The sequence below is a fragment of the Leucoraja erinacea genome, chromosome 5, assembly GCF_028641065.1.
Source record: "Leucoraja erinacea ecotype New England chromosome 5, Leri_hhj_1, whole genome shotgun sequence".
In the NCBI taxonomy this organism is placed as follows: Eukaryota; Metazoa; Chordata; class Chondrichthyes; order Rajiformes; family Rajidae; genus Leucoraja; species Leucoraja erinaceus.
The window spans coordinates 50,110,772-50,138,266 of NC_073381.1; the positions used below are offsets into that span (position 1 = coordinate 50,110,772).

General features: G+C 43.3%; 1 protein-coding gene across 2 annotated transcripts in view; it reads right to left on the reverse strand.

The window, feature by feature from the left end:
- The window catches only part of rcan2 (regulator of calcineurin 2), a 273,378-nt gene that overhangs the window by 100,930 nt on the left and 144,953 nt on the right, over window positions 1-27,495 (reverse strand). Inside the window, exon 1 of one of the 2 annotated variants that reach the window (XM_055635565.1) lies at window positions 6,798-7,096. The exons of the other annotated variant lie outside the window; for it this stretch is intronic. Within the exon in view, the coding sequence (XP_055491540.1) occupies window positions 6,798-6,884 (87 nt within the window). The 5' untranslated portion in view covers window positions 6,885-7,096. Of the gene's footprint in view, window positions 1-6,797; window positions 7,097-27,495 lie in introns of those variants that run through there. 2 annotated transcript variants of the gene reach the window in all.

The window sequence follows — 27,495 nt, forward strand, 5'->3', positions numbered from 1 at the left end:
CGGCCTCAGAATAAATGAATTAACAAGCAGTCTGCAAGAGTGTTCAGGGAACATTCTTCTACCTGAACTTCAGCAAATGAGAATATTTAAGATGTCTGCACTTATGGAAGGGCAACCTTATTAGAGTCTCTCACCTGCGGTAGCCTTAAGGGCCTGTCCCACTTGCACGTCACGCAGGTGGCGCACAAAGATTTTGTGAATCCCACAATCCTGGGGCGCCGCGCGTGACCGCACGTCACTGCCTATGTCACCACACACCATGTGCGCATAATGCACACCATGCGCGCATCACGTGCGCGTCACAACGCACGCGTCGTGCATCGTGACGCATAAATTATGTTGCGTCAATGACGTGCAAATGACACCCAAGTGGGACAGGCCCTTTAACTGCTGCAAACACAAAGCAGGACAAAGACTGCATGGTCAGCACCTGTTAAGGTGAATATAATGATGAATGTGTATGTCTTTGATTCCTTTTAGACTGAAGCTGAGGGCCTTCGAAACATCTCAAAGTTTGTTGTTCAGTGTTGCACAAGGGAGGTCACTGGGGTTCAGAGAGCATTGACTGCATTTCATTCGCTGTTGCCGGAAATGACCAAGTTGAGAGACCACGCACTTTTATTGGAATTGCAGGCTTCAGCTCAAGGCAGGGTGCTATTGACTGTGCACACGTCATTCCACAAACATTGCATGTCAACTATACCCTTTTCAAAACTGAAATGAATTCCACTGCCTCAATGTACAGGTGAATTGTTACCACAGACATTAAATCATGTTGGTCAATAGCTGATAATCTGGCAGCAATCAAGATGCTTTCATTATTTCAGGAGTCTACTGTACCAAATGAAAAGCACTGACTGCATGACTGATGTCTCTGGTTTGTGAATCCCACATACACAGCACATATTATAAAAGTCCTGTTGCCCTTTAAATTTCCCTCTGGGGATGAATAAAGTTTATGGTATCATATTATTGTATCGTATCGTAAATGTGACTGAAGTAATCAATGGCAGGCAGAAAAAACACTTGAAAGAATCTGCAGCATTCTGAAGAAGCCGACCAATAATCCACATTAGTTGTGGTGGCCTACTCTATGCTTCGGACTTGGTCAACATGATGTGATACCCAATGTTACCAGTCGTATAACAAGGATGGGGAGCAGGTACGTAGGGGTGGGCAGGGGCCGCAGAGCGTTTTTGAAAGTGGGGGGGAGGGGCAATCACTGATCGCCGGCCTCGGAGGTACCCGGCGAGCTGTAGGGGCGGGTTGGCGGGCCGGTCCTCTATAAACAGGAGCAGGAAGGTTGGGTTGTTCAGCAGCGTTCTCCATTAGTCCGACCCCTTGACCTCGTGCCCTCTGACCCCGGGCCTCTCGTCCCGTCGCTTGTTTCCACACGGCTCCGTGTGCGAGTGTGAGAAGTCTCCACTCTCCCTCCCTCCCTCCACCCCATTCACATTCACCAGCCCGCCAGCCCGCCCCTACCTCAGTGAGTTGCTGACACCCCCTCCCGGTGTGTTACGGGTGAGGTTGATGCTTCCTGAGCCATCCGTTTCAGTCACTAAAGTACATCCACTGGGCTGGCCACTAACTCCTGGGGGAAACATCGCAGCCCCCCCCAGTCCTCTAGGCCCATGGTGGGGACCAGTAGAGGTAAAAGATGAGGGAGGGAAAGAGGAAGAGAACAGTAAGGAGGAACACAACCTGAACAGCTTATTTTTGTCTGCGCAAATTAAATACATGGCTGTAGTGTTTGGTAGATGACAGCCGACTCTCAGTGATCTTGGAAAGAATCTCAAAATGTTTGAGTTGAGAAGGCCTGTCTGTGCACTGAAATACATCAACGAACAGCAAGAGTCTGGGTAGGGCACCTGACAGACAATAGTAAAGGCTCACTAGTAAAGGCCAACTGCTGTCGTAGGGCTGAGATAGGGCACTAAAGGTACCTTTGCAATCCTTGTAAAGAGCTGGAGGTCAGATCTTTGAGCTACCCTGCTGCCCCTTCAAATATGGGTACAGAAATGACGGCAGCAAACTGACCTGCACAGATGTAAACTGACATTGGACAGCTGCTTGCACTACAAAAGAAGCTGCAACATGTTTGTCATCAGTCACATTGTTATGGAGACACAAGGAACTGCAGATGCTGAAATCTTGAACAAAACGCAAAGTGCTGGAAGAACTCAGCAGGTCTGTGGAGAGGCGGTATTTCAACGAACTGGTCTGAAGAAGAGTCCCAACCTGAAACGTCAGCTGTCCATTCCCTTCACGGATGCTGCCTGACGGACTGAGTTTGTCCAGCATTTTCTGATTTGGTCACATTCCCATGGTTGGGATCACAGGTATGCTGATGAAAATGCCCAGCATTTCTGCACTGAAAACAATGGGCTCCAGGTTCTGCCCAAAACGCAGTGACGAGTTGTTCGAGGCCCACTTCATACTCCTTGACATTGATTGAAGTCGCTGGTCAATGCCCAACACTTCCTTGTTCGAGCTCATTATTATCAGATAATGCAGTGCCAAGCAAAGATGGTACTGTTAGAGTAATATATCAGTTATTTTCTTTTAATTTGGTTTATCTATATTTATCTTTACTGAAGTAGTATTTATTCTCATATGCTCATATGCAAACGCTCTCTCAATAATACCCTGCCTTTGCTACTTTGCGACAGAAGGAAAAGAATAAACTTGTTGACATTTTCCAGCCTGAAAATAACTACTTCAGACTGTTAAGTCTCTGAATTTTCCATTGCTGCACAAAGGAGAAAATACTATTTCCACCGAGACGAACAATGATTTGCACTGGTCCCTAGATTAGTCATTTCGTCCTGCTGTAGTTTCACGTACTGTGATGCATGAAAACATAAGAAAAACAAAAAAGGCAAGTTGATCTCATGTGTACTGGATGTAAATGAACATTTATTGAATTGAATACCTTTATTGTCATTCAGACCTTACGGAAACTGCAATTATGGTTTGAGATTTATCTGTAATAACTGGTATTTGGTCTTCCTTAGTCTTAAAACATATCATTGTGCAAATCCAAAGCCACAACCTCCCAAAAAAGAGTCTCAGCCCCCAGAAGAGTTTTTTTAAGCTTCAGATGGGAAATCCAATCCAATTCTAAATATGCAATGTTTAAAATAGATAATGAAAGCATGAATGAAAGTAATTAAAATGATATAGACAAAATTGCAATATCATGCAGAAGTATTGGACAGTTGGATGGAATTTTATTCTTAATTTAGTTTATTCCAAGCTTCAGAAGGTGCGTCCCCAAAAAATCTATTGTTAACTGATTGACATTGTTTATTGACATTTTCATAGCCTTGGACATAAGAACCATTTCTTTAAATTACACACTACAGCAGACTGCTTATATGATCTGTTCATGTCATGTGTTAGAAGCAGAATTAGGATTTCGGCCCATCAAGTCAACTCTGCCATTCAATCATGGCTGATCTATATCTCCCTCTTAACTCCATTCTCCTGCCTTCTCCCCATAACCCCTGACACCCATACTAATCAAGAATCAATCTTTCTCTGCTTTAAAAATGTCCATTGCCTTAGCCTCCACGGCCTTCAGTGGCAAAGAATTCCACCTGGGGCACATTCACATGGGGCCATCTGAATAATGGTAGAATTGAATCAATCAAACCTGCAGCAACACCTTCCATCAAAGCTGGTTGATTTCAATGGAATGCAATTATTGGAAGAGAGTAAAGGGCCTGTCCCACGAGCATGCGACTCCATGCGGCAAGTGCGACCTAAAGGGCCTGTCCCAAGAGCATGCGACTCCATGCGGCAAGCGCGACCTAAAGGGCCTGTCCCACGAGCATGCGACTCCATGCGGCAAGCGCGACCTAAAGGGCCTGTCCCACGAGCATGCGACTCCATGCGGCAAGCGCGACCGAAAGGGCCTGTCCCAAGAGCATGCGACTCCATGCGGCAAGTGCGACCTAAAGGGCCTGTCCCAAGAGCATGCGACTCCATGCGGCAAGCGCGACCTAATGTGGTCGCTTGAGCCGTATGGCCTCGCGCGGCCGGTCCCACTTCGATCGCCGGAGCCGTATGGAGTTGTGCAGAGCTGGTCCCGACATCGCGCGGGGCTCCGAAAAACTGACTGTGTTAAAAAATTCCGCGCGGCAACGGCCTGCCGGCCCGCAGCCGCCTTGATGCCGTACGCACCACCTCGACGCGGTATGTCACGCGCAAACTTCCCGCGGACTTTGCTCGAACTTCATGTCACTCACTCGACCTCCGCACGGCCCCCGCTTCTGGTTTGGTCGCGCTTGCCTCATGGAGTCGCATGCTCATGGGACAGGCCCTTAACAAGGAAATTACATGTGTGCTTTCATTCTTCTTACAGTGGATGGTGAATCTCTGGAATTCTCCACACTGGAGAGTTGTGGAAATCAGTTCGCTGGAGAGTCTTCAAAGGGGACATTGATACATTATTGAAAGATTGGGGAATTGAGGGATATGTGGAACTGGCACAGGAGAGTAGTTGAGGCCTGGATTCATTGTAGTGAATGGCGGGGTGAATTGAGGGGCCAAGTTGATACAGCCTCCTGCCCCTATTTTCTTGTGTTCTTGTGTCCTCAAGTCGCATATAGCAGAGAAAATTCTCAATCATCTCCGGCCTGACTAGGTATATATACAGCCAAAAAATGACTTGCCAACACTCAAAAGTCATATCACAGAACTTCAAAGTCAGCAGTTCCAACACAAGCAAAAATGTTTCAAATCCAAAAGGCAAAGATGATCTCGATCTGCTATTTTGACAATCGTGGAAAAGTGAGACATTGGCATGCAGAACCTAGCCTTTAGTAATAGAGGCATAGAATATAAAATCAGGAAACTTATAATTAACATCTTTGCAACCATGGTTCAGTCTCAGACAGAGCATTGTGTTTAATTTTGGGCAGTACTATTTCAGAGCGATGTAAAACCCTTTAGACAGACAGAATGGATGAAGTAATTAGACTGATTTCGGACACGAGGGACCTCAGCTACACTGATCAAGTTGGGCTACTTTACTAAGATTATAAAAGGCTGGTGAGGGAAGATTCAATATGATTACATATGGTGAATGTTTGACGGCACTGGGCCTCTACTCGTTGGAGTTTAGAAGGATGAGGGGAGCCTCATCGACACTTATCGAATAGTGAAAGGCTTGGATAGAGTGGATGTAGAGAGGATGCTTCTGCTAGCCTCAGAATTAAAGGACGTTCCTTTAGGAAGATGTGGAGGAATTGCTTTAGTAAGAGGGTGATGAATCTGTGTAATTCTTTGCCACAGAAGACTGTGGAGACCAAGTCAATGGATATTCTTAAGGCGGAGATAGATAGACTCTTGATTAATACGGGTGTCAGGGGTTATGGGGAGAAGGCAGGAGAATGGGGCTAGGAGGGAGAGATAGATCAGCCTTGATTGAATGGCGGAGTAAAGGCCTAATTCTGCTCCTATGACCATGTGAATATGTGTTTAAGATCATAAAGGATCCAGACAAGTGAACAAAGAGAATAGTATTTGGTACACTAGTTTCTGCTGTGGGCCCAGTCCATGATTACAGTAAAAATCTATGCCCCAACTGAGATACATTTCAACATTTTTTCTGTGAAATCACTGCACAGATTTATTTACTTACTGACAACATAAAAAATGCCTTTATCATAATGCATCATTTAAATAAAATGAAACTACTTTAAACAATCTCATGTTTTAAATGAGTAACTTTGTAAAGTTTGATTAACACAAATGAGTAGGTTTATTATAAAAATTAAACCTTTCAAATCAATGTGTCCATTTCATGCGATTAACCCTAATGCTAACTCACTAAAACAGATTTAAGAAATCTACAAAACCTTTTTTTCCCCATTAGAGTATGGTTAGCTATTTGGCAAATTTAAAAAAAAGCTTTCAAATAAATCAATGCTCTTGAACAAATTGTTTCAGCTGTTTTTCTGATCCTTTCTCACTTGTCTGCTAATCAGTTGTCCTGGGGGTGGAACCTGCCTTGCGGTCAGTCAGATTCCAGCATATTTTAAAGCCAGCACAAACGATGCCAGTAAACTGAAGTGCACTGAACATACTTACACATCCAAGGACTCTGCACATTAATGAGTGCAAATCTTGTGAGATGATGTTCACTATTCTTTGCACGTGCTGTTAATATACAGCCTCTGACGAGAATAGGTGATAATTACAAGGGCATAATCATAAAACAAAACATTTTTTTACCAGTCAATATTTTTTGTTCTTGTAACAAACTAGTACAAACTCTATTTCTTCTCTTTTTCCTTGTGCTGTTCATGCATTCTGAACTGATTGTTTTTATTTTAAATCTTTATCTAAGCAAATCATTTATTAAATAACTGCAGAGGAACAGCAAACAAGCAGCTTTGGCCAATGGCTGAGTTACTTAAACTCAGGAAGGAATTGGGACAACCAACTTAGTTTACACGAGGAAATATGCTAATTTGTACAATGAAGTGCCAAAAGCAGCCGAAGGAAAACAAGGAGCAATAATCATCTACTGGAAGATCCAATCCATAATTTGTTTTGTAAAGCACGTTTGCCTCCAGAGAAATGAGAAGGCACATGTTAATCTACTATACAATGACAAACACAAAGAAACAAAAATCTTCATTACTTCTGTACTTTGTAAAACATTTTATACAAGATTGTAATAGTTACACAGCTGTATTCGGTCCAGATGGAACTTAACTGCCACACTAAATGCCTTGCCTAAATATTTAGAGATGGTTGACACTGTTAGGTAATATTAAATAGTGTACCTTTATCTCTTGGCTGGTGAAAACCTCCACATCGACCAGACAGGCAAGCAGAGTCGAAAGCTCACAGTCCATGTTAAGGGCTGGCATCCTCCCATTCACCAAAACTGCCTTCCTATGCACAGTGCACTTTACAAACTAACTGGGCAAGCTTTGTCAGGAATTAAACTGTAAAAGTCTACTGCTGGAAGCTTTGCAGCTTAAAGCCAATGTGCTGCTGCCTCTCAGCCAGTAAGTGGCTGACTCTGTCTACTGCAGCAGTAGGAGGACTGAACAGCACTAAACACCCTCTCGGTAATGACATCACCACCAGACTGACATCAGCCAGATTCATTTTTTTTTTAGACCTTTATCTTGAGGCTGTTCAGTGAGGCAATATGAGCATGATGATGAGTTAGGCCTATCCATCAATACAGTGTTGCGTGCAATAGTTCAGGCTCTGACTCACACCTACTTTACAATAAACGTACTTTACAATAAAGCGCCACACAAATGCTTGCACACACAGATGTAAAATATTCCACAAGAATATTCTCCATTACAATAATAAGTGTAACATTTTAATTTAACATATTATTCCATGATATTTTTAGCACCCGATTACTTGTTCACCTGAAACAAAAATATGTTATTCTCATTAGCTGATTTCCAAATGGAATGCTTCCTCTTAAATCACAACCATTGTAAGAGCAAAATATTCTCTGTTGCTGTTTCTTTCACTTCAGTGAATGGAAGCAGCTCCACTTAATTATCTTATTTTTTTCCCCATTATGTCAAAATTAATACATTTATCAATATGTAGGCTGCAGACATTCTGATATATTCTTTGACAGTGTTTTTTTTAACAAAGGAATTAAAAGTCTGAGGCTGTTTTCCTGAGAAGGAACATTTAATTTAAAAAGGGTTTTGTTTGTTCAGGCACAGGGATCCAGTTCTAACAATACATCAGGAACAAACCTTAGCTCCCAGGCTAAACAGACTTTGTGTTCCTGAAATGGACCAATGCTTTGGGCAAGACATGATAGGTTGCTCCACAGGATCAAGGAACAATCAAGCTGGTGAACTGGATCCAAAATTGGCTGGGTAATAGGGGACAGAGGCTACTGGAAGTCTGAAACAAGTGGATCGGTGCTGGGCCTTGATTATTTGTAATATATACTAGACCAAGTGCAAAACGGGTGTTTTGAAGGGGGGGAGGCGGCATGCAGCGTCACACACACTAACTACCCCCCCCCACCCCCCGCACTCACGATAATTACCCCCCTTGATATTATATTAATATTATTAATTTTCTCCTTTTACTCCATAACCACCCTATCTACTGATGCAGGGCCCCAACTTGCAGTCACATCTAGAGAGGGGGGGGGGGGGGGGGGGAGTGAAGGGGGGGGGGGCGGAGAGGAGGGGGGAGGGGAGGAGGGTGGAGGGGGGGGGGTAGGGGTGGGACGGTGGGGAGGGGGGGAGGGGAGGAGGGGGAGAAAAAGAGGGGAGAGAGAGAGAGATAGGGGGGGGGAGAGGAGAGGTGGGAGAGGAGGGCGGGGATGGAAGAGGAGAGGGGGGAGAGGGAGAGGGGGAGGGGAGAGGGGGGGGGGAGGGAGAAGGGGGAGTGGAGGGAGAGGGGGGGGAGAGAGGAGAGGGGGGTGAGAGGGGGAAGGGGGAGAGGAGAGGGGGGGGGAAGGAGAAGGGGGGGTTAGAGGAGAGGGGGGGAGGAGAGGGGGGGAGAGGAGAGGGGAGAGGAGAGAGGGGGGGAGAGAGAGGTGATGGGGGTAGAGGAGGGGGGAGGAGGGGGGGGGGGAGGGGGGGGGGAGGGGGGTGGGGGGGAGAAAGGGGGAGGGGCTAGGTATGGTAGAGGGGAGAGTGGGTAGAGAGACAGAGAGGGGGAGGGAGAGGGAAAGGGGAGAATGAGGGGGCAGTGAGAGAGCGGAGATAGAGGGGGTCAGACAGAGAGAGGGAGGAGAGAGAGAGAGGGGGAGAGGAGAGAGAGGGGGGGAGAGGGGGGAGACAGAGAGAGAGAGAAAGAGAGAGGGATAGGGAGAGAGAGAGAGAGAGAATGCCTTTTTACTCAACCCAAACCTTGCAAACAACCATTTGCAGGCAGTGATTTTTTCCTCAAACTAACCATAACCACATTTTCATTTTCAAACCAAATTAAGGGTACTTACTCACAGCTGTGTAGACATTTGTTCAGTCATTCAGAGCTCAGACCTCCATGTTGTAGAGAATGATTGGGGCACACCACTTCCTGGTTTTAAAGTCCCTCCCCCTCCCATCAGCAGGAGCAGCAGAGAGAATGGGGAATTTTGTATTAGCATTAATATCTCTGTCATTTTTCATCTACGGAAACAATCCTCGGCACACATACGGCGGAGGGGGGCTCTGAGCAAGGTGGCCAAATGACTTTGATGAGAATGTAAAGGGTATGATTCGTAGATTTGCAGATGATCCCCAAATTGGCGGAGTTGTCGATAACAAAACGGTTGTTTAAAGATATAGTGGGACATAAATCAGCTGTGGAGTTGAGGTGGGGGGGAGGAGTGTCAGATGGATTTTAATCCAGGCAAATGTGAGGTAATGCAGTTTGGACGGTCAACTTCTATTACGACATATTCAGTAAATGCCAGGAACAATGGCAGGGCTGCCAACATTGGGTGAGAGTTGAGAGTGAGAAATCTGGACACACCCTACGACAATGTCAACGACAAGCTACCACCTAGACGATGTCAAGCTATGACAAGCTACGTCGACCGACGACACAATTCCTCGCAAATTGGGACGTCCACCTACGATCACACCTACGACAACCTATGACCACACAGGCGACAACCTACCACAACCGAAGTCAATTTACGTCCACCTGCGACAAGATAAGTCAAGCTACGACCCTGTCGGCGACAACTAAAGATGTCAAATTCTGTGATGAGCGTGAGAATTACGAGAAATGCGTGAGTCTCACGCTCAGTGCGTGAGTCCCGCGCTCAATGTATGAGAGTTGGCAGCGCTGCATTGGGGGTTGATGCACATAGAGAGCTTGAGTTGTGGCTTCATACCTGCCTGAAAGCAATGACACAGGTTGATAGGGTTGTGATAAAAGCAGTTGGTACACTTGCCTTGATTGTTGTGGCATTGAGTACATGAATTGGGACGTTATGTTATGTTGCAGAAGTACTAAACGTTGGTTAGGCCACACCTAAGACAGTCACCACACTGTTTACTGTCACCACAACACAGGTAGGATAGGGTAGCAATAGAGAGTGCAGAAGAGATTCACCAGCATATTGCCTGGAATGGAGGACTGCAATTATAAAGAGAGATTGGATTGACTGGGTTTATTCAAATTGATATGCAGGAGGTGGGGGAGTTGTGACCTTGTAGAGGTTTATAAATTATGGGGGACATAGATAAGATAGAGTTAGACCATTTTTCCAAGGCAGAGGAGTCTAAATCTAGAGCAGGGCATATATTTGAGGTGAGAGGCGAGAAACTTAAAGGAGATCTGAAGAGTACATTTTTCACATAGATGGAGGTGAATATTTTGAATGAGCTACAAAAGGAGGTAGTGGTGACAGATATAATTACAATATTGAAAAGATAATTAAATAACTAAAGATAATTTGGACAGATAATTAAAAAGTAAAAGAGTGGAGGAATACAGGCCTAATGTGCACAAATTAGATTAGCAAATAAGCATTACAGTTGTTATGGATGAGGTGAACTGTAAGGGTACAATTCTATGATTCTATAGACACGTCTGAAAATAAACAATCCAAACATTTTTAAACCTTTTTTTGCAAACTTCCTGCCTCCCGTTTTCCCTAATAAATGTTACATAATGACAACTCATGAATTAACCTTAAATAAAATGCACCTCAATGAGACAAGGACATTATTTAATGGTTCTTGCAGGACACCTTTTTCTTATCTATTCAGGGGGTGAGGGATTTGCAGGCGGATGTATTCAAGAGAGAGTTAGATATAGCTTGGAGCTTAGAGGTCTAATGGAATCAAGGGATATGGGGAAAAAGCAGGAACGGGGTACTGATTTTGGATGATCAGTCATGATCATGATAAAGTTCTCTTTTTAATATAGACAATAAAACAAAGGGTTAAAAGTAAACCATGCCAATTATTACTCAATTCGTCATGTCGGGAATGGCGGGGACTAGTACAGAGAGTATCCCAATATACTCAGTGCTCCCCGAGCAGCCACTCAAAGATACAGTGTTTTACAATTTCTTATATACACTGAAAGTCAAGTCTGATTTAAACAAAACAGTAAGTTTTGTGAAGAATTTTATAATTTTATTGAAAATGTGTAGAGATAAATGACCAAATTTAATGAGGATATGTGAATTCATAACTTAAATCCCTATCGAAATGGTAAAAATCTCTGCATTTTAGCGTCTGGTTTTCGAGGACATATGTTTCAAAGGCCAAATGCCGTGCACACACACACACACACACACACACACACACACACACACACACACACACACACACACACACACACACACACACACACACACACACACACACACACACACACACACACACACACTGACACGTTGGGTCACAGTCACACACAACAAACACACCACAAAACTATCACACACACATACACACACACACACGAGCACTCCACATGTGTGGGAGGGGAGGGACACAGGGGTGTGTGTGTCTGGACACACACAGAAGGGGGTGTATTAGTATTGGGCAGTTATCTGTGATTGTCTCCCTACAAGAATATAATCATATCCTGTCTATGGGGGGGACAGCTGTGATGTTCTCCTTAAAACCACAGACCCCCCCCTCTCTCTTACCAGGATCTCCTGTAACCTTTGTACACCAGAATATTGAGCTCTCCAGTCCTCACCCTCTGGGGCTTGGGGCTGGGCTACCTCAGCCATGTTTCCCAGTCTCCTCTTCCCAGTCCCCAATCACATGCGGAAATGGGCAGGGCATTGACTGACACAGAGACACACACACAGAGTTTTAAAAAAGTCAATATAGATAGATTGTTAAGCGGGGGTATTTCTCCTCGCGAACCACAAATATATGGAATATAGGCCGTACACACCGTTAGGTTGCATACACTTATATTATCACGCGCTAGGCACCGTCAAAACGTCATAGACAGAAACAAATTAGATTTCTCCAAGTCCAGTCGCATCCAGGCCAACCCCAGAAGCCCGCGGAGATGCCGAAAAAGCGGTGGAGAGAGTCAATAGCCCCATTGTCCTTTCTTGGTTCTCTGATGTCGTTTTTTACAGTCATTATGGTGGCTGGCCAGCATACGTGAGAAATTGAGTGAGTGGGGGGGGGGGGGATTTTATTAAAAATGTGTACATAAAAATGACAAAATTTAATGAGAAGTGGGTATGCGAATGTAAAAGTGAAATCACTAGCGAAATGGAAAAAATCTCGGAGTTATTGCATGTGGCTTTGGCGGACCAAGGAATCAAAGGCCAAAAATCTAAACTGGGTTACACACACACACACACCTATTAGTATTGCAGTTATCTGTGATCTCCCTACATATAATCATATTCTGTCTATGGACAGCTGTGATGTTCTCCTTAAAACCACAGCTCCCCCCCTCTCTTACCCTCCTGTAACCTTTGTACACCAGAATATTGAGCTGCCAGTCCTCACCCTCCCTCAGCCATGTTTCCCAGTCTCCTCTTCCCAGCCAATCACATGCAAATGGGACACACACACACACACACACACACACACACAGAGTTTTAAAAGTATATAGATAGATTGTTAAGCGAGGTATTTCTCCTCCACCATTATATGGAATGTGCGTACACACCCAGCATACACTTATATTATCACGAAGGGCACTTTCAAAACTCATAGACAGAAACAAATTATTTCTCCAAGTCCAGTCCATCCAGGCCAACCCCAGAATAAAAAGGAGAGTCAATAGCCCCATTGTCCTTTCTTGGTTCTCTGATCCTTTTACAGTCAATCAGATGTACCAATGGGGGTGATCTTCAATCTTCACGGCAGTTGGCATTGTTAATAGCACATGGTACAGTCCCTTTCAACACAGTCCCAATTTATTCCGATCCAATTACCTTATCAGTACATAGTCTGTATGGACTTGTCCCTGTGTTCAACTGATAGTGGCTTCTGTGCCTCTCGTACCTGGGAATGCAGACCTGGCAAGGCATGGGTTAATTGCTGTGCATACGTAATTAATTCATCGCTGAGGGCCTGTAGGTGCAATTTCCACACTCTAGTCGCACCCCAGGGGGTACGTCGCGTGGGGTCACCCTCATTTTAAAGAGGGCCATCTTCTGGTAGGTTCATGTCTTGTCCTGTTATCAATTCAAAAGGCATTAATCCTGTCTCTAGCTGGGGTTGTTCTGAACCATCAGAATAGCTGGGAATATCTTAACCCATTCCTGTCCAGTCTCAGTCAAGTCTTTACTTAAATTCTACATTCCATGTTCCTCCAACTGGCCAGGATTCATCACCCAAACATTTGGTTAGATTATAACTTAATATTCTATAGTCTTTGTTACTTTTAGGCTTCAAATAACACATGTGTTGGACGGGCGTTCTCCCGTCACTTTTATCCAGATTATTCCCCATAGCCGTGAGCTTCTTGCAGCCCGGCTACTTTGTGAATGACAGACTTTTTTAGTTTGCTCTATCCAATTGGCAACTACTTCCCAGTAGAAAAATACCCTTCCAACTACTTTCTTAGCAGCCAAAATCTAGCAAAAACCTCTTGCAGTTGGTCTTACCTTTGTTATCTGCTCGATTTCGGCAGGGAACCAGATCAACCTTCTGACGACTGACCTGAGTTTTCCCGGGAGCTTCTTTGGGAGGTCAGTCTCAAGGGGTCCGACCAGTACACTTTTTTCTCTCCCCATCCGATCCCGGTCAAACTGCGGCCTCTTACTCAGTCGTCTGCTGATGGTCCCAGCGAAATCCTGCCAACTACAGCAATGATAAAGTTCACTTTTTAATACAGACAATAACACAAAGGGTTAAAGGTAAACCATGACAATTATTACTCAATTCGTTATGACGGGAGTGGCGGGGACTAGTTCAGAGAGTATCCCAATACACTCAGTGCTCCCCGAGCAGCCACTCAAAGATACAGTGTTTTACAATTTCTTATATACACTTAAAGTCAAGTAAATGCCTTAGTCATTGTTCCAAAAACTACTGCTGAGGATTATTTCCAAGAAACAACTGCTGGCATCTGTTTCAGTGACTTCGGCGGAGCGGTGATCTATGTATGTCAGTCCGGACAACAGTCGTTCTGTACTTTGCTTATCCCAGGCATATTTTGTTCGGTGGTTATTCCCAAGATTGCAAGTTTTGCTCACATCCACATGAGTCTGCCGTATCTGTTATCAGTTACCCCCGTACGAGGCACCAGCAGAGGCACCAGCAGTATTTCAGTTTTCAGCTACATCAGGAGTATATTTCCTCTGTCAGATTCAGATTCAGATTCAATCTTTATTGTCATTGTGCAGTGTACAGTACAGAGACAATGAAATGCAGTTAGCATCTCCCCAGAAGAGCGAACATAGAATAATGAGCAATAAATATATATACGTACATACAGTAGTAGTAGTGCAATTGTTCTGGGGGAAGGAGTGTCCGGTGGTGGGGGGGTGACTGGCAATCACCAAGGTGCAGAGTTAGTAATGTAACAACCGCAAGGAAGAAGCTGTTCCTGGACCTGCTGGACCGGCGACGGAGAGACCTGTAGCGCCTCCCGGATGGGAGGAGGGTAAACAGTCCATGGTTGGGGTGAGAGCAGTCCTTGGCGATGCTGCGCGCCCTTCGCAGACATCGCTTGCTTTGGACAGACTCAATGGAGGGGAGTGAGGAACCGGTGATGCGTTGGACAGTTTTCACCACCCTCTGCAATGCTTTCCGGTCAGAGACAAAGCAGTTGCCATACCATACTGTGATACAGTTGCTAAGGATACTCTCAATGGTGCAGCGGTAGAAGTTCACCAGAATCTGAGGTGACAGATGGACCTTCTTCAGTCTCCTCAGGAACAAGAGACGCTGATGAGCCTTCTTGATCAGAGTAGAAGTATTGTGGGTCCAAGAGAGGTCATCGGAGATGTTGACCCCCAGGAACCTGAAGCTGGAAACACGTTCCACCTCCGCCCCGTTAATGTGGATGGGGGTGTGCATGCCGCCCCTAGAACTTCTGAAGTCCACAATGAGCTCCTTTCATCTTCTTGGAGTTAAGGGCCAGGTTGTTGTCAGCGCACCATGCTGCTAGGAGCTGGACCTCCTCCCTATAGGCCGACATCGTTGTTGCTGATGAGGCCAATCACCGTTGTATCATCTGCATAGTTGATGATGGTGTTAGTACCATGTACAGGGTGTGCAGTCGTAGGTGAAGAGGGAGTAGAGGAGGGGGCTCAGCACACAGCCCTGTGGAACGCCAGTGTTCAGGGTGAGGGCTGAAGAGGTGTGCTTGTCTAACCTAACAGACTGGGGTCTGTTGGTTAGAAAGTCCAGTATATCTAGTTGCAGAGGGAGGGGTCGATGCCCAGGTTGCCGAGTTTAGTGATGAGTTTTGGGGGGTTAATGGTGTTAAATGCTGAGCTGTAATCGATGAACAGCATTCTTACGTAGGTGTCTCTGTTGTCGAGGTGGGAGAGGGCAGAGTGAAGTGCCGTTGAGATGGCATCCTCCGTACTCCTGTTCTTGCGGTAGGCGAATTGATGGGGGTCCAGTGTGGGAGGTAGGCAGCCTTTGGGGTGTGCCAGGACCAGCCTCTCGAAGCACTTGGTGATGATGGGAGTAAGTGCTTCGTCGTCAGTAGTTTTAAAGCCACATAAGCATTTAAGCAAGAATACAGAAATGGCCAATAATCTCATCATGCAAGGTAACCCTAGCTAATAGCAATGAACTCTTTCAATGATATTGAATGGCTCAAAGGGCCATATGGCCGACTCCAGCACCTATTTTCTATTTTTCTATGTTTCTATAAGTCACCATTTAATTTTCCATTTCTAACTGCCTCCGAAACAGTGATGGTGAGCTGCCTTCTTGAATTGCCGTGGTCCTTGAGGTGTGGTGTATCCATAATGCTGTTAGAGAGAGAGTTGCAGGATATTGACCGAGCAACAGTGAAGCGAAAGCGATACATTTCTGAGTCAGGATGATGTGTGGCTTGGAGGGCAACTTGTATGTGGTGGTGTTTCCATGTTTTTGCTGCCCTTGTAGTTCTGATAGAGCTTGTGGACTTGGGAAGTGCTATAAAGAGTCTGGTGATTTCTGTCGATGGTATACACTACTGCAACTGTGCATGAGTAGCGAAGTGAGTGAGTGGTTGTGGATGCGGTGCCTGACAAGTGGCCTGCTAAGACTTGTTGGTTGGTGTTGATTTTCTTAGGGTGTTGAAGCTGCACTCATCCAAACTATGACTCAAAGTGGAGATTATTCCTTCACTCCCTGACATGAGCCTGTGGGCAGCAGATAATCTTTGGGGAGTTAGGATGTGTGATACCTGCTGCAGAGTTCCAGCCTCTGATCTTTTCTTGTAACCCATTGTGTACATGGCTACTCCAGTTCCGTTGTAGTCAGGATGTTGATGGTAGGGTTTTCAGTGCTGATAATACCATTGAATGTCAGGATGTGACTGTTCGATATTTTCTTGATGGATATTATCCTTGTCTGACACCTGTGTGACACAATATCACTTGCCATCTATCAGTCCAAGCCTGGATAGTCCAGGTTTTGCTGCATTTGATTGTGGACCAACTGCTACATTGTCTGAGGTGTTGAGAATGGTGCTGAACATTGTGCAATCATCAACAAACATCCCCACTTCTGACCGTATGAATGAAGGAAGGTCATTGATGAAGCAGCTGAAGAAGGTTGGGCCTCAGACACTACACTGAGGAACTCGTACAGGGACGTCATAGACATACAGCGTGGAAACAACTCTTTGACCCAACTTGCCCACACCGACCAACATTTCCCAACTACATTAGTCCCATCTGCCTGCATTTGGCCCATACTCCTCTAAACCTGTCCTATCCATGTACCTGTCTAAATGTTTCTTAAACATTGCAGTCCGATGGCTGTGATGATTGTCCTCCAACCACCACGATCACCTTCCTTTTTCACCCGCAGAATTTCTCCAGCATTTTTTGTCTACTTTCGATTTCACCCGCTGAGTTTCTCCAACATTTTTTGCCTACTTTCGATTTGTCCAGCATCTGTAGTTCCTTCTTAAACCTTCCATTGCTCAGTATGTTTCAACCAGCAGAGTGTTTCCCCCCTGATTCCCATGGACTCCAGTTTAGCCAGTGCCTCTTGATGCCATACTTAATCAAATGCTCCTTTGATGTCAAGGGCAGTTACTCTCACTTCACCTCTGGAGTTCAGCTCATTTTTCAATGTTCAGACCAAGACAACAGTGAGGTTGGCAGCTGAGCAACTTCAGCATTATATAAGTAAAAGATTCACGTTCAAGCAAGGCTTTGGCACTCGATCATGATGCCTGACGTAAATCATTCTGCATGAGTGTACATTTTCACTTTAATCTTTGGTGATTCAACTTGTATGTCATGATGCAATCTGACAGCTATGACGCCAGCAAGAAAGAAGCATAAACATTTTGTGGATTAAGACTCAACATATCTGTAGCCTCTCAACCAGGTGAGAAGTGCCCTGAGATTTGGCACTGTGTTGACAGGCTTTGTGCAGCGCATTCATTGAAGTTAAATTAGTGCAGCAGCAACAAGACCATTTATGATTACATAGCCATCTAGTGTTCAACACAAGGACACGCATCACTGTGTTCAATGATTCAGTTAATCAATAAATGACCTGGTATTAGTTGCAAGTTTATCATTTGTTGTCTGATGCTTAACCACAAAAGTTTCAATACTGCCAAACATTCTGTCTCACAAATTCTTCCTCTGAAGAGAAAAACAACTTACCCTGTCCAAATATTGAGGTATATCAAGAATGTGATGTGCAGGGAATATTGCCAACTAATTTGCAGTGATGGGTATGACAATTAATTGTGAAATAAATAATCTGATAATCTGCTTTAAACATGGTGTGTAAATGTTGGTCTAGACATCAAAGAACAAAAACATCACCTAAGAGGTCTCAATTTGAAATATCGTTTGAAACGCATGCAGTTTCAAATAACCCTCTCCTGATCTCTTAATTGGGAATAGTTGTGAAATTATAATTGTAAGCACGATGGGCCACTTGGATAAGTAAGTTAAGGGCTAAAGAATGGTATAGCTAATATGTAAACCATGGTCTTTCTGTTAAATGCAGCAAGATTATTTGGGTTTTGTTATTCCCTGAACAGATGCTGCAGAATTTAAAATGTAAATACCCCTTCGTTAAGATGGACTTTCTGTGCAGCAACTGTTAATGCAATATGTTATGAAAACAAAGTCAAGCCAGGGCAAAGCAGTGTGTTCATTCTCTCGTTTCCCTCTCCACTGACTCTCAGTCTGAAGAAGGGTCTCGACCCGAAACATCGCCTATTCCTTTTTTCCAGAGATGCTGCCTGACCCGCTGAGTTACTCCGGCTCTTTGTATCTATCCTCATTGTGGTCATTAAGTTAGCCAAGGCAAAGGGATACAAGTAAAACATCACGTTCAAAGGTCTGCAGTAAGAATGCGGTAGGAACAGAGTGTAAATGATGTGCAAGGAAGTTAATAGCAAACAATGGCCAACCTACTACAAGTTGCTGACTTAAGTGAACGTAAAAGGGCTCGCATGGAACAAATTCCCCTTCAAATCCACTCACTTCCTCCAGATTGAAGATGTAGCTATTGGAACCCCATTGGGCTAAAGCTATGCCTGTCATGAAATGTGTGAAATAATTTTGTTTCAGTCCTACTCAGGTCCCTTCCTCACCTTCCGCACTGATCCATATCATGTAAATCTCTTCACACTTTATCTCAATTTCCACTCTCTGAGATGTTTTACTTCTTCCTAGTTTACCTCTTCCCAAGCACATCACAGTTAATCTAGTTGTTGACCGCATCCCACACGTTTGCCACATCTCTATTCACAACCCCCGTCTCACCCTGGACACAAGAAGCTGAGAGTTCTACTACTGGTTTTCACCTTCCATCCCATCAATGGTTCAATCTTTGCAATTTCTGCCATCTTCAATGACTGCACCAGCATGCATACCTTCCCCTTCACTCTCCTTTCAGTATTTCAAAGGAACCATTCCTTTGCAAATTCCAGCTCTGTTGTATCCACCAATCACTCCCCTTCTCATTCCACTTTCCCAGGCAGCCATAGGAACTGTAGCATTGGTCCCACACCTACCTGACGAAGCAGAGATTTATTTCCACTTTTTCCAATCTAGTGCTTTTCTAATTCACTGCTCACCATGATACTGAAGAAAGCAAATGCAGTTTGGCCAATCACATTGCAGAGCACCTACATTCGATCTTCTTCATTGTTTTTTTGAACAAAGGACCATGTTCTTCCTGCCTGACCTGCTGTTACTCCAGCACTTTGTGTTTTGCTCAAGATTCTAGCATCTGCAGTTCCTGATCACCATGTTCTTCCTCGTGGTTGCCCCTATTAACCCATCGATCAGATGACCTTGTTCACAATGCTCATCTCACCCTTACAGAAATATTCGCTTTGACCTATCCATCACTCCCCCAGCCTCACTGCAGTTTAATACTAAATTGTTTTCTCTCTTTCCCAGTTGTCTATCCACAAGTGCTGCCTGGCCTGCTGAGTTTCAAAGATTTTCTGTTTAATTTCAGTTTTTCATTTCATTGCACTAACATTTGCAGTCTTTTGATTTTCAGAAGCTAGAATGTAATTGGGATTTTGCGGCTTTTTGACCACTACTACCAGTGAAATCAATTGGACTCTGTTAAAGGGCTGAATGGCCTACTCCTGCACCTATTTTCTATGTTTCTATTTCTATGTAAGACGAAATATGGACATTCGAAACCAAAACAGAAATTGCTGTAAGTAATCACCAAGTCAAGCACCATCCAGAGAGAGATAAGCAGTTGCAGGTCAATAGCCCTTCATCAGGCCTCTGTAAACATTTTCCACATAGCTGGCACAGTGGGCAGCCAGCATAGTGTTGCCTCACAGGACTGGAGACCAGGGTCCAATCTTGATTACAGGTGCCATCTGTTTGGAGCTCACATTTTCTCCCTGTGATATCTGACTTTCCTTTTGGGTGCTGCAGTTTATCCCCACATCACAAAGATGTGCAAGTTGGTGAAGTACCACAACCAGGGAACAGAACTACTATCATCCTCATTGGTGACCCTCGGACTGTCCTTGATTGGATTTTGCTGGTTTTTACCTTGCACTAAACATTATTCTCTTATCATGTATCTATACATTGTAAATGGCTCCATCGTCCACTGACTGGATAGCACGCAACAAAAATGCTTTTTACTGTACCTCGGTACACGTGACAATAAACTAAATAGAAACTTAATTGACCACTGTAAATGGCTCATAGTCTGAAAGTGAGGGGTTAGATACTGGCAGGAATTGCTGGCAATTGGGGAGATTAATGTAAGTGGGTGGTAGTTAGGCCGCCTGAATTTAGTGGGCCCAAGGGCTGCTTATATCTTGCTCTATCTCTCTATGCCACTTTTGTCGGACTTCCAGCTTCTGCATTTATTCAAATAACATATAAGAATATTGACTGAGTGGCCATTATCTGACAATTGAGGTATAAGGAGAAGCAAATGGAAGACAGATCCACACAGGCTTTAGGATTCCATAGAAAAAAAAAAGAGAATGGAGTAAAGGTGAATATACCTACAGGTATGTCCAATGGGTTTGTGATTCTAAGCTGAGCTACGCAATAACATGTTGTACTTAGTAAAATTGCAATCCTTTACACCAACTGATGGATGATGTTCATTTGGTCATATCCAGGGTTGTTACATAGCATATCTCAATAGAGCAGTACTCACTCAGTACACATAAGCACTCAGCGCTTGCTTTGGATGTATGAACAGTATTGATCCTCAAGAAAGCTCCTTCAGACTAAACATTGGATAATTATGGTCAATATTATGTTGCCAGGACTAGAGGGTGTGAGCTATAACTGAGAGGTTGAGTAGGTTGGATCTCTATTCCTTGGAGAGCAGGAGGATGAGGAGTGACCTTACAGGGGTGTACAAAATCATGAGAGGAATAGATCAGGTAGATGCACAGAGTCTCTTGCCCAGAGTAGGGGAATCGTGGACCAGAGGACATAGGTTCATGGTGAAGGGGAAAAGATTTAATAGGAATCTGAGGGGTAACTTTTTCACACAAAGAGTGGTGGGTGTATGGAACAAGCTGCCAGAGGAGGTAGTTGCAGCTAGGATTATCCCAAAATTTAAGAAACAGTTAGACAGGTACATGGATAGGACAAATTTGGAGGGGTATGGACCAAGCGCAGGCAGGTGGGACTAGTGTAGCTGGGACATGTTGGCCGGTGTGGGTAAGTTGAACAGAATGGCCTGTTTCCACACTGTATCACTCTATGACTCTATAACCTGGTTAATGGTTGACCTGTGCAGTAAAACCCATCTGCCACGCTACTCATTGTGGTCCTGCTATTTTATGGAAGGGTCCAATTGGTAAGAGGGATCTCAATGAAAAACAGCAAATTAATTCTTCAAATTTATTAAAGTCATAGGTCATAAGTGATAGGAGCAGCATTAGACCACTCGGCCCACCAAGTCTACTCCACCATTCAATCATGGCAGATAAGAGGGGCTAAAGGGGTTGTCCCACTGCGGCGAGCTAATTGGCGAGTTTAGAAGAGTTTAGGAGAGTTTGGAAAAATGTCATGTTGAAGACCTCCTTCGACTAAGTAGAAGACCTCCTTCGACCTCCTTCGACTATGTTGAAGACTAGCTTCGGGAAAATTGGACACCGAATAGTGGAGAGTGAAGAGGACCTCCTTCAATCTCCTTCGACCTCCCTTCAACTATGTTGACGACTATCTACAACTACAACTACCTACGACTACCCTTGATTACCTACGAATAACATGCCGACCTACTACGTCCTACTTCAACTAAACCTATGAGTAAAAAAAATAGATATTTTTTTCCATGGCGACCTTTTTTTACTCGCGGGCATTTTTCAGCATGTTGAAAAATACGGCGCGACCTAGCTGAGGCCTCGAGTACGCGGGGACTACTCTCAAGCATGAAGGAGAGTTACAAAGACCTCCTAGGACCTCGTGTCAATCATGCTGCAAGTATGAGTCGAGAGCAAACTCTTCTAAATTCATCAATTAGGTCGCCACAGTGGGACAGCCCCTTTACCCCCATTCTCCTGCCTTCTCCCCATAACGCCTGACACCTGTACCAATCAAGAATCTATCTATCTCTGCCTTAAAAATATCAACTGGCTTGGCCTCCAGATTCACCATGAATCTGTCTATTGACTGAGCTCTGATGACCTTGCTTGAGTGGCTGAGTCCAAAGTAGGATGGTGTTATGACAGAGGAGATGAGGAACATGTGTGAGATAAGGAGTTCTAGGCGTATAGGAAAATAATAGGGTGTTTGGCAAAATAATTTCCCAGTTGAGAGCTGGCATGGATCTGATGGGTGAATGGCTTCTTCCTTATTCATAGTAAGATAGTTACGAAATATTAATGCTTTTCCTTCTCCCGGCACCCTTCTTCCTTCTTTGAACCTTTTTCCCCAATTAGGTATCTGAGATTTGATCTGTGGTTGGCATGGCAGCTCTCCAGGGTCATCATGGCATTCTTCTACTCCGTCTTGCATCCACCGTTCAATGGCTATACTACTCTCTGCTTGGATGAGAGATAGTTAGGTCAACTCTGGGACTGGGTGTGCTCATTACAGAATACATGGCAACCTGTCTTCAGCCACCTCATGAATGAGTGCTGTTTTTAGTTTTAGTTTTTAGTTTTAGAGGCAGAGCATGGAAACAGGCTCTTCAGCCCACCGAGACCTCGCAGACTGGCAATCACCCCGTACACTAGTTCTATCCTGCACACTAGGGACGATTTACAGAAGCCAATTAACCTACAAACCTTCACGTCTTTGGAATATGGGAGGAAACCGGCGCACCTGGAGAAAATCCACACGTCGCAGGGAGAAGGTGCAAACTCCACATGGACAGACAGCTCCCACAGTCAGGATCGAACTCAGGTCTCTATAAGGCAGCAACTCAACCACTTTGCCACAGTGCCGCCCTTATGCTGACGTTCATTGTACCAATCAAAGCCTAGGTATTGTAGACCACCATCAAACCTGTACATGCCTTCATTTAAAGTATGTACATGCACAATGGTAATAAAGACTTTAAGAAAGATAGAAAACACTGGCCAATGCTTTGTTAGTGGCAAAGATTAGCATTTGAACTGGCTCAATATGGCACCATTGAATGTCCTGAAAACTGAAATAGTAGGACAGTGATCTCAACAACCAGATGTAAAGAAAGTTTATTTGCTGTATCTCAATAATTTAGGGGCACGGAAAGGTTGACATTTCTGTGACCAAACATGTTAAAACAGAGGTCAAATATGCCATTTGCACAGATCTATTGTTCTGTAGAATTCCCAACAATTTAAAATTAAATTAATTTGTAAAGCAAAAAGCTATTTTTTCAAATCCAACCACATAACCACAAGAACACGAAGACCTTTTCTCCAATTATATCTTATGCGGAGATATAAATTCCTGTAAAGTTTATTATAGTGCGGGTCACAGGGTAAGGAATCTCAGAGGACTGTTAGACAGAAATGTCAAATCCATATATATAAAGTGGATAGAAACAAATACTTGGAATTCTTTTGAGCCTCAAGCTTCTCTCTGTCTCAGTCTACATTTATCAGTAAAAAAAATCTAATTGCACACAATAGTTTTCACGCTCTCCATTCTAACATGAAGATTCCACATTAAAAAAGATCTAATAGAAAAATCTGCACATCTGGGACATATAATTTCTGTGTGCTGCACATGTAAATTAAAACACAGCTGGAAAGCAATGCAAAAAATGCAGAACAGCTTTGGCAGCCAACCAGTTTTAATGAATAATCCAGAAAGGAATGTAAAACAGGGCTATGTAGTTAATTTGTACAACCAGCAGAATAAAGATATAAAAATAAAGAGCCCTTGGCCAACCTGACTATTTATAGATGGTATTGTTTTGTTCTTTGTTTCTAAATTGTTCCCGCATTGAACCATGTTCCATTTCCATCCACTCCACCCATCAAAATGCCTCCCCCTCACTCAATATGATCTGCCCCAGCCCTCAATCTCTCTTCTGCACCAGATTCCCATAACCCTCAATTCCCCAATCATTTAACAAATTATTTCCCTCCACATGAAATACTCCTAATGAGCTAACTTCTTCAATTCTCCAAAGTAGAGAATTCCAGATATTCCTTATCCTCACCGAGAAGAAATCCTTGCAACCTTGGCTTGAAACCACGTCCCCTCTTTTGAAACTGTCCTGCTAGTGCAACCATTTTGAGATTTACCTGCCATAGTCCATAGGATGGCGATCTTATATGTGTCAATATAGAACATAGAGAACAAAGAACAGTACAGCATAGGAACAGACCTTTCGGCCCACAATGTCTATGCAGAACATGATGTCAAGACCAACCCTATCCGCCTGCACATAATCCATATCCCTCCATTCCCTGCAGATGTGCTTATACAAAATCCTCTTAAATGCCATTATCATATCTGCCTCCACCACCATCCCGGCTGCGCATTCCAGGCACTCACCACCCTCTGTGTAAAAAAAAAACTTGCTCAGCACACCTCCTTTAAACTTTGCCCCTTTCACCTTGAACCCATGCCCTCCAGTATTTGATATTTCCATCGTGGGAAGTAGGTTCTGACTCTCTGTCCTATCCATGCCTCTCATAATTTTATACACTACTACACGGTCTCCCCGCAATCTTCGGCATTCTAGAGAAAACAATCCAAATCTGTCCAACCTCTCCCTACAGCTAATAACCCATAATCATTCTGGTAACCCTCCTCTGCACCCTTTCCAGAGCCTCTACAGCCTTCCTGTAAAGGGGCAACTAAAACTGCAAATACTGCAACTGCAATCAAAGACCTCTCATAATCAGATGCATCATTCTGCACCTCTTCCTCCATCCACTGCAGCTACATAAGGGCAAGATAATTGAGCACATAGCAAGCAATGATGAATCAGAAGGTCCTTCCTAGAGCGTACCAGAGGATGCCCCTAACAGGAGTCCCATCACAGATACCATTAATAATATGTTAAAGGAACTATTTCCCAAATTGATTGACTGATTGAATCGAAAGATCGGAAAAAAGACCTTTTGACCCAGTGACTTTGTGCCAACCATCGATCACCCATTCACACTAGTTCTATACTATCCCACTTTCTCATTTACTCTCTTCAAAATAGATGGAATTTTACAGAGGCCAATTAACTACAAATCCATACATCTTTGGGAAGTGAGAGGAAACTGGAGAAAACTCACAATGGAATAGCAACTGTAATTGGCAAATTTACTTGCCAAATTCAATTCTATTGACTTCAAGGAGGACAAAATCTTTGCTTACTCTTTGGATATATAATTTGTGACATTTCCTGTACTGCTTTGTTCACCTACAAAGGACGTCAATAATTTGCATGTAACCTGTGCCTTTCTTTACTTTCTAGCAGCCTGCTACAAAGTGCATATCAGAATCTAATACGTTTAGAATTTACATGGTCCTGGGGTCTACTGTTCTTTGTGTTAATGCCCCCACCTCTTCATAAAGGCCATCTATTCCATGACTCAGCACATCACGTTCAGTCCATTACACATATTCCATTTGATTCTCAAATTCTAAAGTATGATCACGAATCACAACATAATGCATAACGAATATTTAATTTACAGCAAAACTAAAATGTTTTCCAATATTTCTTGTTAATCAATTCCGAGGATTTTATCTACACTCCTGAAGATAAAACCAATAAATTGACACATAATTGTTAGCAACCAAACTTTATGGGGTAATTATGCCAGTTTAAACAATTAAGGGAGGTGTAAGGGGAGGTGGTGATTGCTGAGGAATCCTGAGTGCAAGCTATGATCTGGTTTCTAGTCCAAATAAGCAGGGATATCTTTCCACTCAACTGGTGTCAGATTCCCACGGATCAAAAGCTTGTCTGGAGAAACACAAGCAAATCTTTTCAGAGACGCAAGGAACTGCTGATGGTAGATGTTGGAATCTTGCGTTGAACACAAAGCAGATTTTTCTATTGGGTTCAGTTAGTTCAAATAATTTTTAAGTGGTTGGAAAAGATTTTAGTAATATATCATATTTTAATCATTTTGAATGTTAATATCATTTTTATTCATTCCAGAGTGTTTGTGATTGTGAATGGTAAAGGCTGTAAGAAACTATGCACTGTAAGGACAGGTGATCAATGAGCTAGGTCAGTGGGAGATCTCTTCAATATATTCATTTGTTACGATTGGCTTATGTTTTGCATGCAACAAAATATGTTAACCTGCCTCGTAGTTTTATGACATGGAAAACAAAACCTTAATACTCCTGAGGATTTACCTTGATAAGGTCAATTATATCGAACTAATGAGTTACCCTACGTTACTTAATTGCAGTGCCACCATTTATATAATAAAGGCCCTGCAACTCTAAGGGTTTGGAGTAGCATTTTGTATGCTTGATAATGATGCATGTTTTAAATCAACAGACTATGCTGTTAGAGATTTTGTGAAATTTGTAAAAATACTGATTGTACTATAAAAGGAAAGTAATATATTTCCTGTTAATTCATTTCATTCACAGCTATTATTAGTTTAGTAACAATAAGGACAACAGCACAATTTGACTGTACACGTTTGATTCCTATTTAGTTCACATCCTTATAAAGCATTTTATGGATTTGCATCATCATCTTTATTAATTTACAGACAGATCAATTTAATATTTTTTATAAATTTATAGAAAAAAAATGTTGTTGTGCTATATTAGCAGAGCTGTGAGAGGCGGGGGGGGAGAATGGGGGGCAATGGGGACCCGGCGTTGTGGGGAGGAGAGATACTTTGTCACTGGTGGGCGCTATTTGTATACATTGGGTATGCAAGCAAATAATTTCACTGTGTCTTGTCACATATGGCAATAAACTAAAGTATCCCATTCTATATTAGTTAAGTATTGAGTTACAGAACACTATTTCTTGATGTACTGAATCTCATCTCATCAAGTAACTCTACAATAGTGACAGCACATCCTGGTGAAAAATAATCATGACACTTAATTTCATGGGCACTGAAATGTTACTATCATCAACTGCTTTATACAATTATTTTAATATTTATTCTGACTTAATGATATATGCACCTGTTTATTCAGTAACAATAACATAACACTATAGTATCTATTAAATACAGTAATTTATAATCTCCAACAATAAGAGTAACAGAAATCTAGACTCTCCATTTATATAACACATCGAATGAGGTTATCTTAATGTTTAGCACATTTATGTGATGTAATGTTCATTCAATCCAAGAATGAATGTTGACATCAGTCAATGGGGCTGTTTCTACAGTGGATTCTAGCCCAGGGTCAGCAACATTTCAAGTAAGTTGTTGGTTATAGCCATATTGTGTTACCCTGACTCCATAATAATAATAATAATAATAATAACAAATCAATATAATGCCCAAAGTAAACTGCTTTGCCATTTC